Genomic DNA, 14,656 nt, shown 5'->3' with positions numbered 1-14,656 from the left:
AAATCTCCAATCTTAGAGTTTGCAGCTCTAAAATTTCATCTGAAAGTGAAGTACTTCATTTCCGAACCGAACAGTTGAAAATTAATTCACTTTCAAAAATAGTACCTACTGTGCATGACCTCGGCTAAACGAGCTTGGCACTTGGGTTAGAAGTCGAAATATGTAAACTTATACAGAGTTCCAAGAAATAGTTATTTGTACAACTAGAGAAGAAAGTGAAAAATACTTTCCTCTCAAGTTTTACACATATTTTTTTCTGAAACTACAATTAAAATTGAAAAATTTTCGTATGCAATAATGCGAAGTTTATCACAGCAATCCAGATAATCGTATGTCATTATTAAGATTAACACAGCAATTGTTTTTTACTTTCGCCACTAGTGAGGAAAATACAATTTTCCTCTCTAGTGACTAGTGAGGAAAGTAAACAACAATTGCTGCGTTAATTTTAATAATGGCATTTAAAATTGAAACATACCCGTATCTAGATTGCTAAGCGTCAAACTTCATTATGACATACGATATGTTTAAATTTTGATTGAAGTAAATAACTATTATTTTTTATCAAATGTGTACAAAAAACTTGATCCAAAGGACCCGTCTAACTATAGACCAATTTCAGTGCTATCAGTGTTTTCAAAAATAATTGAGAGAATTGTGTGCGATAAAATCTCTGCATTTCTGAATAACAACAATGTCTTAAGTCATTCTCAGTATGGATTTAGAGCAAACCGCTCAACAGAAACTGCCACGATTGATTTCATCCAGGAAATTCATAAAGAACTGGACCGTGGGAGGGTAGTAATCGCAGCGCTTCTCGACATCTCACGGGCTTTCGACACTGTAGACCATGAACTACTTACAGAAAAATTAAATGCAGCAGGCATTAGAGGAAAAGTTAACGAATGGGTGATTTCCTTCGTGTCGGATAGGCCTTTTAGAGTTCACATAAAGGGAGAGAAATCAGAACAATTTAATATCGATATTGGGACTCCACAGGGAAGTACCCTTGCTCCAATGCTTTTCCTAATCTACGTTAACGATATGGTCGAGTATCTGGGAAAATATGGCGTTCTCTTTATGTATGCCGATGACACCACTATTATCGTCTCAGCCTCAACTCGAGAAGAAGCAATATCAAAGCTCGAAACTGCGCTCAGTTTATTTATGAAGTGGTGCCTTTATAATAAACTGAAAGTCAATATAAACAAAACAGCGTGCCTAGGCTTCAGCTACGGAATTAGTAACCTCCAAACTACCCCAATTCAAACCAACGACGAACAAATTATTAATCTTGTCGAAAAAGCTACTTTTCTGGGAACTGTTATCGACAGTAAGTTGACTTTCTCTGACCATGTTGACTTCGTCTGTACAAAATTAAAAAAACTACACTATCTTTTCCTTAATTTAACTAATTACCTGGACAAAAATGCGTTACTCTCAGTTTACTATGCCAAAGTGTATTCTGCTTTTAGTTATAATATTATCGTGTGGGGACAAGCAACAGAAGCTTGTAGAGTGTTTACCTTACAAAAACGAATAATCCGGCGTATATACAACCTAAAATTTAACGAATCGTGTAGAGACACGTTTAGAAACAATAGACTTTTAACCTTTGTGTCAGTTTACCTGTTAAAAATTTTAGTGTAGGTACATTCATAAACACCGACTAGTTTTAAAACGAAACCGTGACAATCATGAATACTCCACTAGATCTGGAGATAATTTGTATCTCCCATCACTCAAAGTTCAAGAAGTCAGTCCAGTACGCAGGGTGTTACCTTTACAATGTACTATCACCTGACATCAAAAATATTAATAATACAAACACATTCAAAAATGTACTCAAAGACTTCCTCATTGTAAAGTGTTGTTACACAGTCCAAGAGTATTTGAATGTCATCTAAATTATAATGTTTGTCCTATATTTGTACAATGTGTGTGTTTTATACCTACTACTGATTTTTTCTGTGTGACTTGCCTTATCTATTGTAAAATAGCAACAAAGGCTTAATAAATTATTATTATTAAAAATTATTATTATTATTATCGCATGTATTTTGGTGTACTCATTGACTTTGGGATCGTTAGAAAGAAAACTAGTTGTTATTAGATTTAGTATTAAGTCATGGTTAATTCACAGAGATAATGATCATATCGGCAATAACCACCTAATGTCATCACTTTTGCATGCAAGTGACAGGAAATGTTCCTTCCTAGCCTAACTGTGTTAAGTCATTACGTATGCATACAGTAAGAGATAAAATATCATTTAGGCGTCCATTGTTACGAGTACCTATCTCTTATACAAGTTTTCTAATTATCATTGCGTAAATGAATTGTGTGTGATTAATAATTATAATATAATGTGTTACACCTATAAATCCTAATTCAGTAGGACAATTAAATGTTCAATCTAATAATACTCGCGTCGAAATGCTCAACCCCCTTCAAAGTAGATTCGCTCGCTCGCCAAGAAATAGTAGAGTTCCCGCGCGCTCAAAAGTGGTTTAGAAATCCACCCCGTCAAGCTTTTGAAGGTAAAAAGCATCTAATGATGTTTTTCTGTAGAGTTTGGACTAAACCCCCTAATTTCGTCTGTTGATACCGATGTCCAAACGGTCCAAAAAAGGAAAAAATGGAATTTTTCAAAAAGTTCCTATTTTTAATTATCTTTACAACGGCGCATTTATTTGTCGTTAGCTCTAATGGTAATGAAAATATAAGGATTTTTCTCCGCTCATTTTACATTGCATATACGGCAAGAACGTACACATAGGATTTAATTTCCACCCATATTCTTCACAATTAGAGGTATTTAAGATGGGAGTCATACTGCTTTTCCATCATACAAACTATTGATAAAAATCTTTTAAGGCGTCAGTTGTAGGTTGAAGTTTATCATTGCCCAGTTTGGACCACAATTTTTCTCGCAACTCATTTATATTGTAACAACGGGAAATCAAAATAGACTGCGACTACGCATAGGTACAAAATCCTACAATTGTTTTTAAATAATAAAAATTAAGAATAAGAATATTATAACAAGGATATTAATTAATAGTTATTTACATAATAAGTCATGAAAGTGGTCGTTTACATGACGCGGAGGCTTATTGAAAAGTACGAGGACGCGTAGCGTCCGAGTATCTCTTTAATGCCTCCAAGTCAGGTGGACTCACTTTCATGACGTATTATGTATAAAATTTTACCTGAAACCGCAACATGTAGATAACTTTTCCAAATTAAATTATTCATATGTGTGAAATTTTGATACCTAATCACGCATGCTAAAATGACATTAGGTAATTGTTTCCATAGAGATTTCAAAATAATTAAAACAATCAGTGTCATTTTTAATGCAGTTTGCAGTTTATGCTTTGTACTTTTCAACTATACAGTCTTAATAACTAGGTACAAAAGCAGGTATCAGTGAAGAAGAGTACCTACGCGAGACGTTGTTATAATGTAGCCGAAGATGCGGCCACCGTAGTGCAATATTCGCTCCCCACAAAGTCAAGAAAGCACGAAAAGGCATACAAACCTTTTAATGACTGGCGCAAAACTAAAGAAATAATTACTTTCACACATATTCCATTAATTGTTATTAATTAAAAAAACCATTATCCTTTGTGTAGGTATATTAATATTTAAAAATATCCACAGTCTGCATTATAATTATCCAACGTTGATTGAATAACTTATTCAATGAACGATCTAATTGTTATTTTGCAAGTACTAGGACTGTAATGGGAGTCAGGCAAAAATATTACAGTACTAGTCAGGTAAAGATCAACTTTCTAATGTCAAAATAGCCCTGAAATTTAGATTTTCTTGACGGTTTCAGGTAAAGATATAATATTTCATCTAGACTACACTGTCGAGGAATGGAACCACCATTAGGTACCTCGTTAAATCGCTAAGGATATCCTCTGTATCAAATAGCTTCTTACTTTGGGATCACCTGAAACTGAAACGTACAATATTTTTGCAACTTTTGAAATAGGAGTTCAGTAAAATTCATATGCTCTACATCAATGTGTGCAATGTTTGGGGTCAGTTCAACCGAATTGGAAAAGCATCTGCATGGAAAGTTTTTCAAAAATACTAACTACGATTTACTTTATATAGAGCAGGGATGGCCAATTACAAGTGGCCCTTAAGAAAAATTCAACTTGGAGGGTCGCATTATAACATCTTTGTATGCAACACGTCAGTGATATGTGCATATTTCTTATTTGAAGGAAATGTATACATTTTAGTGCTTGTTTTACGGGTCGCAAAAAACTAGGTGTCATGCGGCCCGCGGGCCTCATGTTGGACAGCCTTGTTAGAGCATAGGAATTTTACTGAACCCCTATTTCAAAGGATGCAAAAATATTGTATGATTTTGTACCTATTCGAAGTCTATTTCGATTTCCCGTTGTTACAACAATATAAATGAGTTGGGAGCAAAAATGTCGTCTAAACTAGGCAATGATACTTATAAATTTCCACCTGCCGCCTTAAAACAGCACAGCTTAAGAGCATTTTATCAATATTTTATATGGAAAAGCAGTTTGGCTCCCATCTTAAATATGTCTAATTGTGAAGAATATGGGTGGAACTTAAATGTGAGGGGTATAATTAACCCCATTCTGACAACCAGATACCCGGACTTCCATAAAATATAACTGATGCCATTTGTTTTAGTCCGTCTAGAACAGGTTGTTTGTATTTATTTTTTATTTGCAACTCCAAAAATGTCGCAAGAGATTAAAATGCAAGTCTTCCCGAAAATTTTGCTACCCTCCGCACCTCTGTACGATGAAAAAAATAGATTTTTCATCCCCTTGAAAAAGAGGTGGTTTTTTTCAGAAATCGTGAGATCTTGGAAACGGTTCAACTTTACGGGCCCAAAAAATTATCTTCTTTTTTATCATAAAACAAGCTATGTTTCCTCCAAATTTTAAACCCCTACGACATTTTTTTCGCAAAAATAACAATAAAAAACGAAAAAAACAGTTTTTCCGGTTTTTCTAGGAAAATTGGAGGTTATGTGAAAATAGTGTAGATACAAAAGTTGCTCATTTTTTTAATCTCTATAACTTTTACATTTAACATTTTCGTCTAAAATCAATAGTTTTACCACAATTTGCAAAATACCACTTTCCACCCCTTTCAACTCCAGTGATTTCACCCGCGGAAAAATTGAGCTGTTTTAATTATTTTTTCCCAAATTCTAGTCATTCCACCTGCCTGAAAAACCCGGTTTCGCCCGGTAACTAATTTTTTTCATACAAAAATATTATATAGCCTGTACTAATACTTGTCACCGCGTAAAAAAACTACGCTATGTACGCGATGTTCTGTGAAAATTCACCCCAAAAAATATTCAACGGATTCTGCTCCAGAGGATTCCCCATGGAATATTCGTCTTTAGAAGTTAACCAAAAATAAAACTGTTTGATGAATGATGACCTTCTGTTCCAATTTCCATACACTGTACGAAAGCTCGAAACTTGTTTACTGCAGCTAAATTCTTTTCGTTAAGTTTTTCAAATTGCGCCCACTACCCAAGCCAGACTTCTAGTTTCTCGACAATTTTAGGGAGTTCTACACTACAGCAGATACTTTGAATTGCATCTTCTCGTGGTAAATCCAGCCTCGGACGGTGTAGCTTCACTCACGATGTTTCTGGTTGTCAACGCTCCTTCCGTTTATCCTTCATGTGAGTGAAAAGTGAACAATCTTGACTCTCATGCAGAACCATTAGTCTTATTATGAACCAAACGAAGTCACATTGTTAAGACTGGCTTATTAGTTATCAACATTTCCTTAATATTCCTTTCGAGAGGTGGTACGTAGGGGCTGTTCACCTTCTCCAAACCAGCCCTTTATTCACACCTATTGTAAACTACATTTAATTAAAAATAGACCATACTTTCTGTAGTGGCACGAAAGCGCTTCATAAAAGGACCTTATATTAGAAAAAACCACCAAACAGCAGTGAATTTTTACTCCATGAGCTTAGACTAAATACAGTTCAATCTGTACGATGTGCTGCAATGTTTAGGCGCGCTTGAGCATTGAATTGCTTCAATTTTGCGTAAATGTTAACTTATTTTGTTCATTATTACGAGAAACAAAATAAAAGGATATAATTTTAGCCGGATACATGATACAATTTGCAAGTTTCATGAATTACATCGAACTTTTCCCCTTCAATACAACAGTGCATAATAAGATATTTGTATTCCGACTAGGAAAATCGGTTTCTTGTAATTAAGAAACCTCAAAGTATAGCTTGCATACAAAATTCGAAGCCTCCAAAATAACTGTTATATGCAACGCGAATTATGTAAAGTGTAGGTACCCGAATCACGTATGGTTCTTGCAACAAACCGATGTGTGCAACGATTGCACTACATTTAACACCACAACGACTGATGGGGTGGTTCCAGTATATAAACCCAAATTTAGTTGGTCATCAGCATCAGTTGCAGCTAACAACTTCACTCAGCAAACATGTACAAAGCCGTAAGTGAATCGCATTTGTGAACGAGAAAGATACCTATAATTTGTTTATATTTAGGTGTTCGTATTCGCCGTGGTTGCCGTTTTTGGAACCCTCGCCGTTCCGGAACCGAAACCAAGTCATGCGGCGGCCGCTCTTGTTGCACCGGCGGCTGCGGCGGTCGTCGCGGCGCCAGCGGTTGCACCCGCCTACGTTACGGCACAAAGTTCGCAAGTAATCGCCCGCAATTACAACGGGTTGGCTGCCCCACTAGTCGCCGCAGCACCCTTGGCAGTAGCGGCGCCTGTACGTGCAGCCCCTTACGTAGCGGCCGCAGCACCCTACGTCGCAGCACCATCTCCTTATGTTGCCGCCGCTGCCGCTCCGTACGTTTCCGCACCGTACCTTTCCGCTCCATACGTTGCCGGCACCCCTTACGTAGCCGCTGCTTCTCCATATGTCGCCGCCCGGTATACGGCCGCCCCTTACGTTGCATCCCCATACGTAGCAGCTGCACCCTACGTATCTGCCCCGGTGGTTGCACGTTCACCCTATGTCGCAGCCCCAGCCGTTGTTGCGTAGACCATAATAACATAATTTTGTACAGTGTAAATAATGAGAAATACATAGTTTGAATTGCAATTTTACTATAGTACGATTTATGTACGAGTATTATGACGTTATTACTAAGTATGTAGGCACCCATACAAGCGATTGTGGGTAAGATACCCATTACATCAACGATTTCTATTGACCAATTAGTGAAAAACTTTTTTCGTAGTTATTTGTAACAGTTTCTCTATGTCGCGATCTTTTACTAACAAGATGGACATTATTATTTGGACGTAAAGAAAAATTTGAAAAAAATCATTTGAATTGTTTTTCCGTAAAAAAACCCATAATTTTATCAGTAAAAAAAGGAGAACATGTACGAAATATTACGCACACAACCAGACGACGTCAGGGAAACACCGAGCCTTAAGAACTTAGATCTCATTTTACATCCTAAACTGTAGTCTAGGCGATAAAGACATCTAACTGGACATTTTGAGGTGGAAAAGAAATGGTGGAGTATGTTCAGTTAGGTGTCTGAAACAACATATTAAAAATTCCACCCCCCAGACCCTGTGCTAAAGGCTTCAGTCACCCCACCATTCCTCAAATGCTAAGAGGTACACCTAGGCTAACTTCTGAGTATCTACCTTGTAAGAAATTTCACAAGGAGCATTTTCAGCTAAAAATATTTCTCTAGCCCTAAAGATATATTTCTCGATGAAAGGCTAAGAGGTACACCTAGGCTAACTTCTGAGTATCTACCTTGTATGAAATTTCCCGAGAAATATTTTCAGCTAAAAATATTTCATATAGACCTCATAGATCGCGAGATATCAGCCAAAAAGAGCGAGGAATTTGAGGTATAAATGAATGTGTGAATATTTTAATATTAAAATACTGTTTTTACGTGAATAAATGGTACATAGAATACTTTGTTTTACAATGAATATTTCCTCACACATGAAAGTTGAAGGTGAAAGGTGACTTTACGCCAACTCTTCAGTTACCTATCTCGTATGAAATTGCACGAAGAGCATTTTCAGCTAAACATATTTCATCTAGCCCTGACGGTCGCGATATTTTTGCAAAAAACCGCAAAAAAAAACACGAAAATGATGATTTTCGCCTCCTTTTATGAATTTTCTAGGCTAAGAGGTACACCTAGGCTAACTTCTGAGTATCTACCTTGTAAAAAATTTCACGAGGAGCATTTTCAGCTAAAAATATTTCATCTAGCCCTAAAGGTCGCGATATATTTGCAAAAAGCCACGAAAATTGATGATTTTCGCCGCTTTTATGAATTTCCTAGGCTAAGAGGTACACCTAGGCTAACTTCTGAGTATCTACCTTGTATGAAATTTCCCGAGAAATATTTTCAGCTAAAAATATTTCATATAGACCTCATAGATCGCGAGATATCAGCCAAAAAGAGCGAAAACACGGTTTTTGGGGGATGGTGGGGTGGCTGGAGCCTTTAGCACAGGGTCTGGAGGGTGGGATTTTTAATGTGTTGTTTTTGACACCTAACTGAACATATTCCACCATTTTTTTTCTTTTCCACCTCAAAATGTCCAGTTTGCCAATTTTACAGTCTCTATCGCCTAGACTACTGACATTTATTAATCATGTTAAGAGTATGAAGAAAAAGCGGAAAAGGTGTCAGGCCGACTTTTCCATATTGCTGGCACGAACTGGGAGGCCCCTGAATCCCCCATACGAACAATTTATCTATACCAGCATTAAGACCTGCTATAATACGGTGCTGAGGTCGAGGGCAAAAGGGGCGGTAACACGAAACTAAAAGTCATTCTGGACTCGGTCCGGAGGTCATTTCTATTAAGGATATTAAAGCCGTACAGTACTACCCCGACGCGAAGCCTCAAGGTTCTTGCTAATATTCCACCACTTAGAGGCTAAGCGGTTATTCGACACTTACGTCGAGATAATAAGCAATAAAGCTGAGAAAGTACCATATATAAGGATAAGGTCCACCCTGCTGTGAGGGCGTTTAGGGGTCAGTCCACGCGAGTGAAGAAGTCCCAAAAATTAACGTTGACCGCTCTAAATCCCCTGCGTCAACTAGGGTGGCCAAGGGGGGCGAGGTCACATACAATCAGACATTGGGGTCGCAGAACTCCCGCATTATGCTACAGTGTATCAGCTAAAGCAGCCCTTTACACAAATGACTTAACCATCATCTTATGAAGAAGACATGTGATAAATTTCTCCTGACCTACATAGAAATTATTTATTTATTTATCCCTCTCCCAACTTTTGGAATACAAATCACGAACCCAAGTTTTCACCCCTCTACGTAGGGAGCTTAACCCCTAAAATTTTAAATGGAATCCTATGGCAAATGGCACATTATTTGAAAGCCAATTTAATCGTGATTACTAATCTGCTTTGCTTTTTAAATTCTATTGATTCGTTTCGGAGATATTCGCATTTGAAATGGTTTTATTATGGATTCTACAGGCCACATTCTATAAGAAAAAGGCAGTGTATAACCTTCCTTTTTTACCAAAAATGGACTGCACCAAAATTTCTCGGGAAAACACTTTTTCTTATTAATTTAGGTGCGTAGAATCCAAAACAATTCGTACTTTTTCGATCGGACTTCTCAATCAAAAGTTATGGACTAGAAACCAATTTCGAAAGAAAATTCAAAGGGCTGTAACTTTTGAACTAGAAGCCCAATCTTGGAACTGTTTGAAATTATGGATTCTACAGGCCACATTCTATAAGAAAATTTTTTTCCGGGTCGATCTGAGACAAGTTTTTTTTCGGGGCTCAAAAAAAGGCAGTGTATAACCTTCCTTTTTTACCAAAAATTGACTGCACCAAAATTTCTCGGGAAAACACTTTTTCTTATTAATTTTGGTGCGTAGAATCCAAAACAAATCGTACTTTTTCGATCGGACGTCTCAATCAAAAGTTTTAATTATCAGCTGCAATTTAAAAAAAAACTGTATTGTAATTGATTTCCGAAAAAGGAGTACTAAAATGAAGCAAAAAAATGTTTTTGTGGTGCACCGCAGAGCTACCCCCCCCCCCCCCCCCCATTAATTCTAAATTAAGCGTATTAAAGACAGTAACTTTTATATACGAGTAAAACTTTTTTTTTAAATCTCTTATACTTTCGAAGACATTAAAGGTAATGATCAATTTTAGTTTTTTTGAATTTCCACAAGGACATTTTAAATAAGCATCTAAAACTGCAAAACATCGTCCACTTGACCAATTCTCTATCTTTAATAATAAGAAAGTTATCCATGCAATCCGCACGCAATCTGGGACACAACACACTGTATAATAGATATAACCCCCATAAATCGACCACTAATTCCAACAGGAAATTATAACAATACTAATTGCAACAGTGTATGACACAATTATCTAAAATACTGTGTATTTGATTTTCCATGTCCAAACACATTTCTTTTATTATTGGGGGCTGGGGATAGCAAAAAAGCGTAAGAAGCAAAAATACTCTACTTTCAAATTCTGATAATGCTATATATTAAAAAAAAAACAAGTGATATAAAAACAAAATGGCATCAGAGAACAAATTAATTTTTTTAAATAGAACGGTTACTTTTTTCTGTAATATTCTTAAAGAGCTTGAAATGCTCTTTACAATTATATCAAATATGTTATAATTCTTACAAATTAAAGCTGCAGTAATGCGTTTAGAACCAATCGCAGTAGCTGTGGAATTTAAACAAAAACATAACATTTACAACAGGAAGCGAAGAAAACAATTGAAAAGCGGATACAGAAGTAACTATTATATAACGTTGCACTTGTCTTCCTATGTATTATCATTACATCGAATAAAAACCCTTAACATTTTTTCATCATTTGTGTAATTACTATTTTTGTTGCATTGCGTAGTTGTATTGTTCACTAAACTGATTTTGTTGACAGAAATGACAAGTGAAAAACTCTCTTTTGTTTTTGTTTAAATTTCCATGGTTACTGCGATTTGTTTTAAAAACTTTACTGTAGCTTTAATTCCAAGGTAATTATAACATATTTGATATCATCGTAAAGGGAATTTCAAGCCCTTTAACCATATTACAGAAAAAAGTAACCGTTCTATTTAAACAAATTAATTTGTTTTCTGATGCTCTTTTGTTTTTATATCACTTGTTTTTTTGAATATGTAGCTTTATCACAAATTGAAAGCAATAAGACAATTACAAATCTGTTTACAATCAAATCCCAAAATATCGCAAAAAGTATTGTCACTTAATTTGTAACACTTGTTACCAGGTGCGACACTATAGGCTGTTTTTGCATATATCTTGAAAAGTAAAAAAGATAAGTAATTCGGGATGGTTTTATTTATTACGAGATTGAAATAGTATTTTTCGTCCCCACCCGGTACTAGGAAGCTTAAACCCTATATGAAAAAAATCCTCTTTAAAGGTACGTTATCACTTTATGCTCAAAATTGATGGAGGTGCTATTTAAATTAATTATCAATCTGTCAAATATGGTTCAACAATTTTCAAGGTAATGTCACAAAATGACAATTTTTATAAGTAATCAACTGGTTTTGGATTTTTCTGAAAACACAAGAGGAATAATGTACGAATTACTTTTGGGACACACTGTATACATAGTATTTTCAGGAAAAACAAAATCTGTCGTCACTCTAGTGGATCTCAACCCTCTTTGACGCAAAACATTGGGAATATTGAACGAATTTAAATAATAATTGAACCAGTAAGATAATCGATCAAAGCAAATTGAAAATAAAGCACAAGTTTTTGTGTTTAAAAAACCAAAAAATAATGTTTGATGTTTGAGGGTCCCCTCCCTGTAATTTGCCAATGAATTTGATCAAAAAGAAAGCAGGAAATCCGTCGTATATCTTCCATTTCCATTTTAATTCATTTGGAAAAAGTATGATATACGGGGGTTGCCTGCATTGCAAAGCTCCAGAGCTAACGGGGTACTAAATGTAGCATTATGATTTCCTAACACACAGAAGTGTATGGATATTTTGAGATAGGGACAAACTGAAAAGATGCAAAAAGTCAACAGTTCTTTCTGTTCCCTTCACAAGTATGGCTGGACGATGAACCCGACGCAAACTATTTACAAACGTCGAAATTGAAGTAGGCGGTAAGTTGGCATTTATCCCTAATCCTCCTAAAGCCCTAGCAAACACGTGTTGGTTAAGGATAAGCGTTTATTGCATTAAATGACAGTTTAGGATTTCAGTAATAGTAGGACCTGTAAGCGTAGGCCAGTGGAGCCGAGTAATAGCCTTTGTAGTAGGCAGGTGCGTATCCGGCGTATGCCAAGGGACTTGCGTAGGCGTAGCTCGAGGAATATGCAAGGGGTGCACTGTACGCCAGAGACAGGTATCCGGACGGTTTGGCTTCGGCGGCGACAAAGGCCAAGAGGCAGGCGAAAACGAACTGAAAATTTACAATAAGATCTTTTGAAAGGGTAAGTGGGGGTGTACTTACCAATTTGAACATCTTTGCGAATAGGGTTGGTTTGTTTGTCTTCAGCGGAGACACTATAATTTTGATTAAAGCGTTTGTGATTTATATATAGCGAATTCGGACTGCACAGTGCACAGGTAGGGGGTGTCATACCAAATTGAGCAATCAAGGATATTGTAGTAAACAATAGGTATAATGTCGCAACCACGCTCCCTTGACATTGCCAACTGGTTCATCGTAAAAATTGGCGTATTTTTGTCATGAACTGAGGTTACCGCTCTTGAAGCTAATTCGTCCTTGCCCTTTGAAACGTTCCATACGCCTCGATTAACGTCAACAAGGATATTTTTCATCATTACGAGACTGAATCGTCGGCATCCGTGACAGGCTGAGATTAAGACGCTTTTTCAGTTTCGTGATTCAGAAAATGTCTCTTCATTGAATGAAGGTAATCAGAGGAACGTGGTTCAAATAGCTCATTAACTCGTTAATACAATATGTTAACCTTATAACACTAAACCAAATATCTCAACGTCCCTAAAGGAATTTCTCATTTGCAGTCACGCTTGTCGGTAACACTTCGGTTGCAAAGAAAACGTGATCGCAATTACTTTTGAATAAAGTTACGTGCACGCATATTTCGTTAATATCTCACATTACGTTATACAATAAGAAACCCGAAGATATTCTTAATTAGCTTATATTGCCGCAACCAGACGTTTTAAAAACGCGAAAGTGTTTTTTCTTGTAATAATCCCCAAATGCTTTGGTATCGCCTAATATAATTTGAATTGGTATGGATTCATTGTTACCGTTTCGTTGATAAAGCGCCCTTCAAAATCAAATAAAGCAAACGATTTCGGTAGTGCTTCTTTCTGTTTAAAGGTCGATGGAAAAATTGAATAAAAGAATTCCGTAATTGAAAAAATTAAAGGCGATCAGAATCCCTGCCCCGGCAACCGGCCTATTTTAGCACCCAACCGCACCTTTAGATACATTTTATTGTTGATACAATTTATATGTTAGTTGAGAAATCAAACAATTGAACCACGGAAGGGGAATATTTGCAGAAAGAAAGAACACAAGATTATGTATGCGAGAAATTCCATACGAAATTTGTGGAAAAAAAAAGAGAAATTATACGCGAAAGAAGACTGCTATCTGTGTTTGAATGGTGGTCACAATGTAGGGGGCTGTAGAAAAGACATTTGGAAAGGACGGATGTAAAGGGAACCATAATAAGTTGTTACATGACGACTTCGGAAATAGAAAAAGAGCTGCGGAAGAATCTGCTGAGATGATTGGACATTTAAACGGAAGGAAAGGTTGTAGAACTGGAATTGTTTTATAAAATTGGAGATAAGATAAAAATCCTCGCTGCGCTTGACACAGGATACTCTCTAATAGATACGAGGATTGTGAAGAAGTTAGGAAGCAAAAAAGTTAACTTATAGATATGAAGGCATTGGAAACAGGAATCGCGAGGAGGGCGGGTGAAGAAATAATGATAATGGGATTGGAATTGGGATTTGGAATAGGTTAAACGTACAATGTGGTCAGTGCTTTCACACTTTGTTTGCCACTAGACCTAATATGTTTGTATATCGGCGTCATGGATACGTATCAGTCAATTGTGATTTATAATTAAGCAAATATGCCGAAAATCATAAACTCAGATGCGAAAATGCAAATTTTAAAAGCCTACAGGCATTATAAAACAGACAGGCCCGACCTAAGGAAAGCGGAAATCTTAGCGCGGCTTAGTGACATTTGGGATGTGAGTATTTATGCATTGAACTTAACTTTCGGTCTAATTTTGGGGTTTGTACTATTCTATAGGTATCAGAAAAAACCATTGAAAGAATTATCCGGCTGGATACTTTTGAATTGAAACCTTTTGGCCCACGACCTAAAACTGATATTATATATAAAAATTTTTCATTTCGGGAAGATTTGCAACGACTGATTTGGAATTATCACTCGAAAAATGAACCCTTTACTTTGGCTGACTTACTAAGGGACGCGCGGGAAAATTTTGATTTTGATAAGGGGAAAACTACTTTATATAACATTCTAAAATCCATGGGTTATAAATACAAACACGTAAATGGACGTAAAATTCTCTGTGAACAAAAACATG

The 14,656-nt window shown here is 36.4% G+C and overlaps 1 protein-coding gene across 1 annotated transcript; it reads left to right on the top strand.

The window, feature by feature from the left end:
* Positions 1 to 6,498: 6,498 nt before the first annotated feature.
* LOC116174487 (cuticle protein 16.5-like) lies at positions 6,499 to 7,078 on the top strand. The gene is made up of 2 exons (XM_031492422.1): positions 6,499 to 6,519; positions 6,575 to 7,078. The coding sequence occupies exons 1-2, from the start codon at positions 6,508 to 6,510 to the stop codon at positions 7,076 to 7,078; spliced, it is 516 nt and encodes a 171-aa protein (XP_031348282.1). The 5' UTR covers positions 6,499 to 6,507.
* Positions 7,079 to 14,656: the final 7,578 nt, after the last annotated feature.

The sequence above is a fragment of the Photinus pyralis genome, unplaced genomic scaffold (genome assembly GCF_008802855.1).
Source record: "Photinus pyralis isolate 1611_PpyrPB1 unplaced genomic scaffold, Ppyr1.3 Ppyr1.4_LG6, whole genome shotgun sequence".
In the NCBI taxonomy this organism is placed as follows: Eukaryota; Metazoa; Arthropoda; class Insecta; order Coleoptera; family Lampyridae; genus Photinus; species Photinus pyralis.
This window is presented reverse-complemented; position numbering and strand designations above follow the sequence as displayed.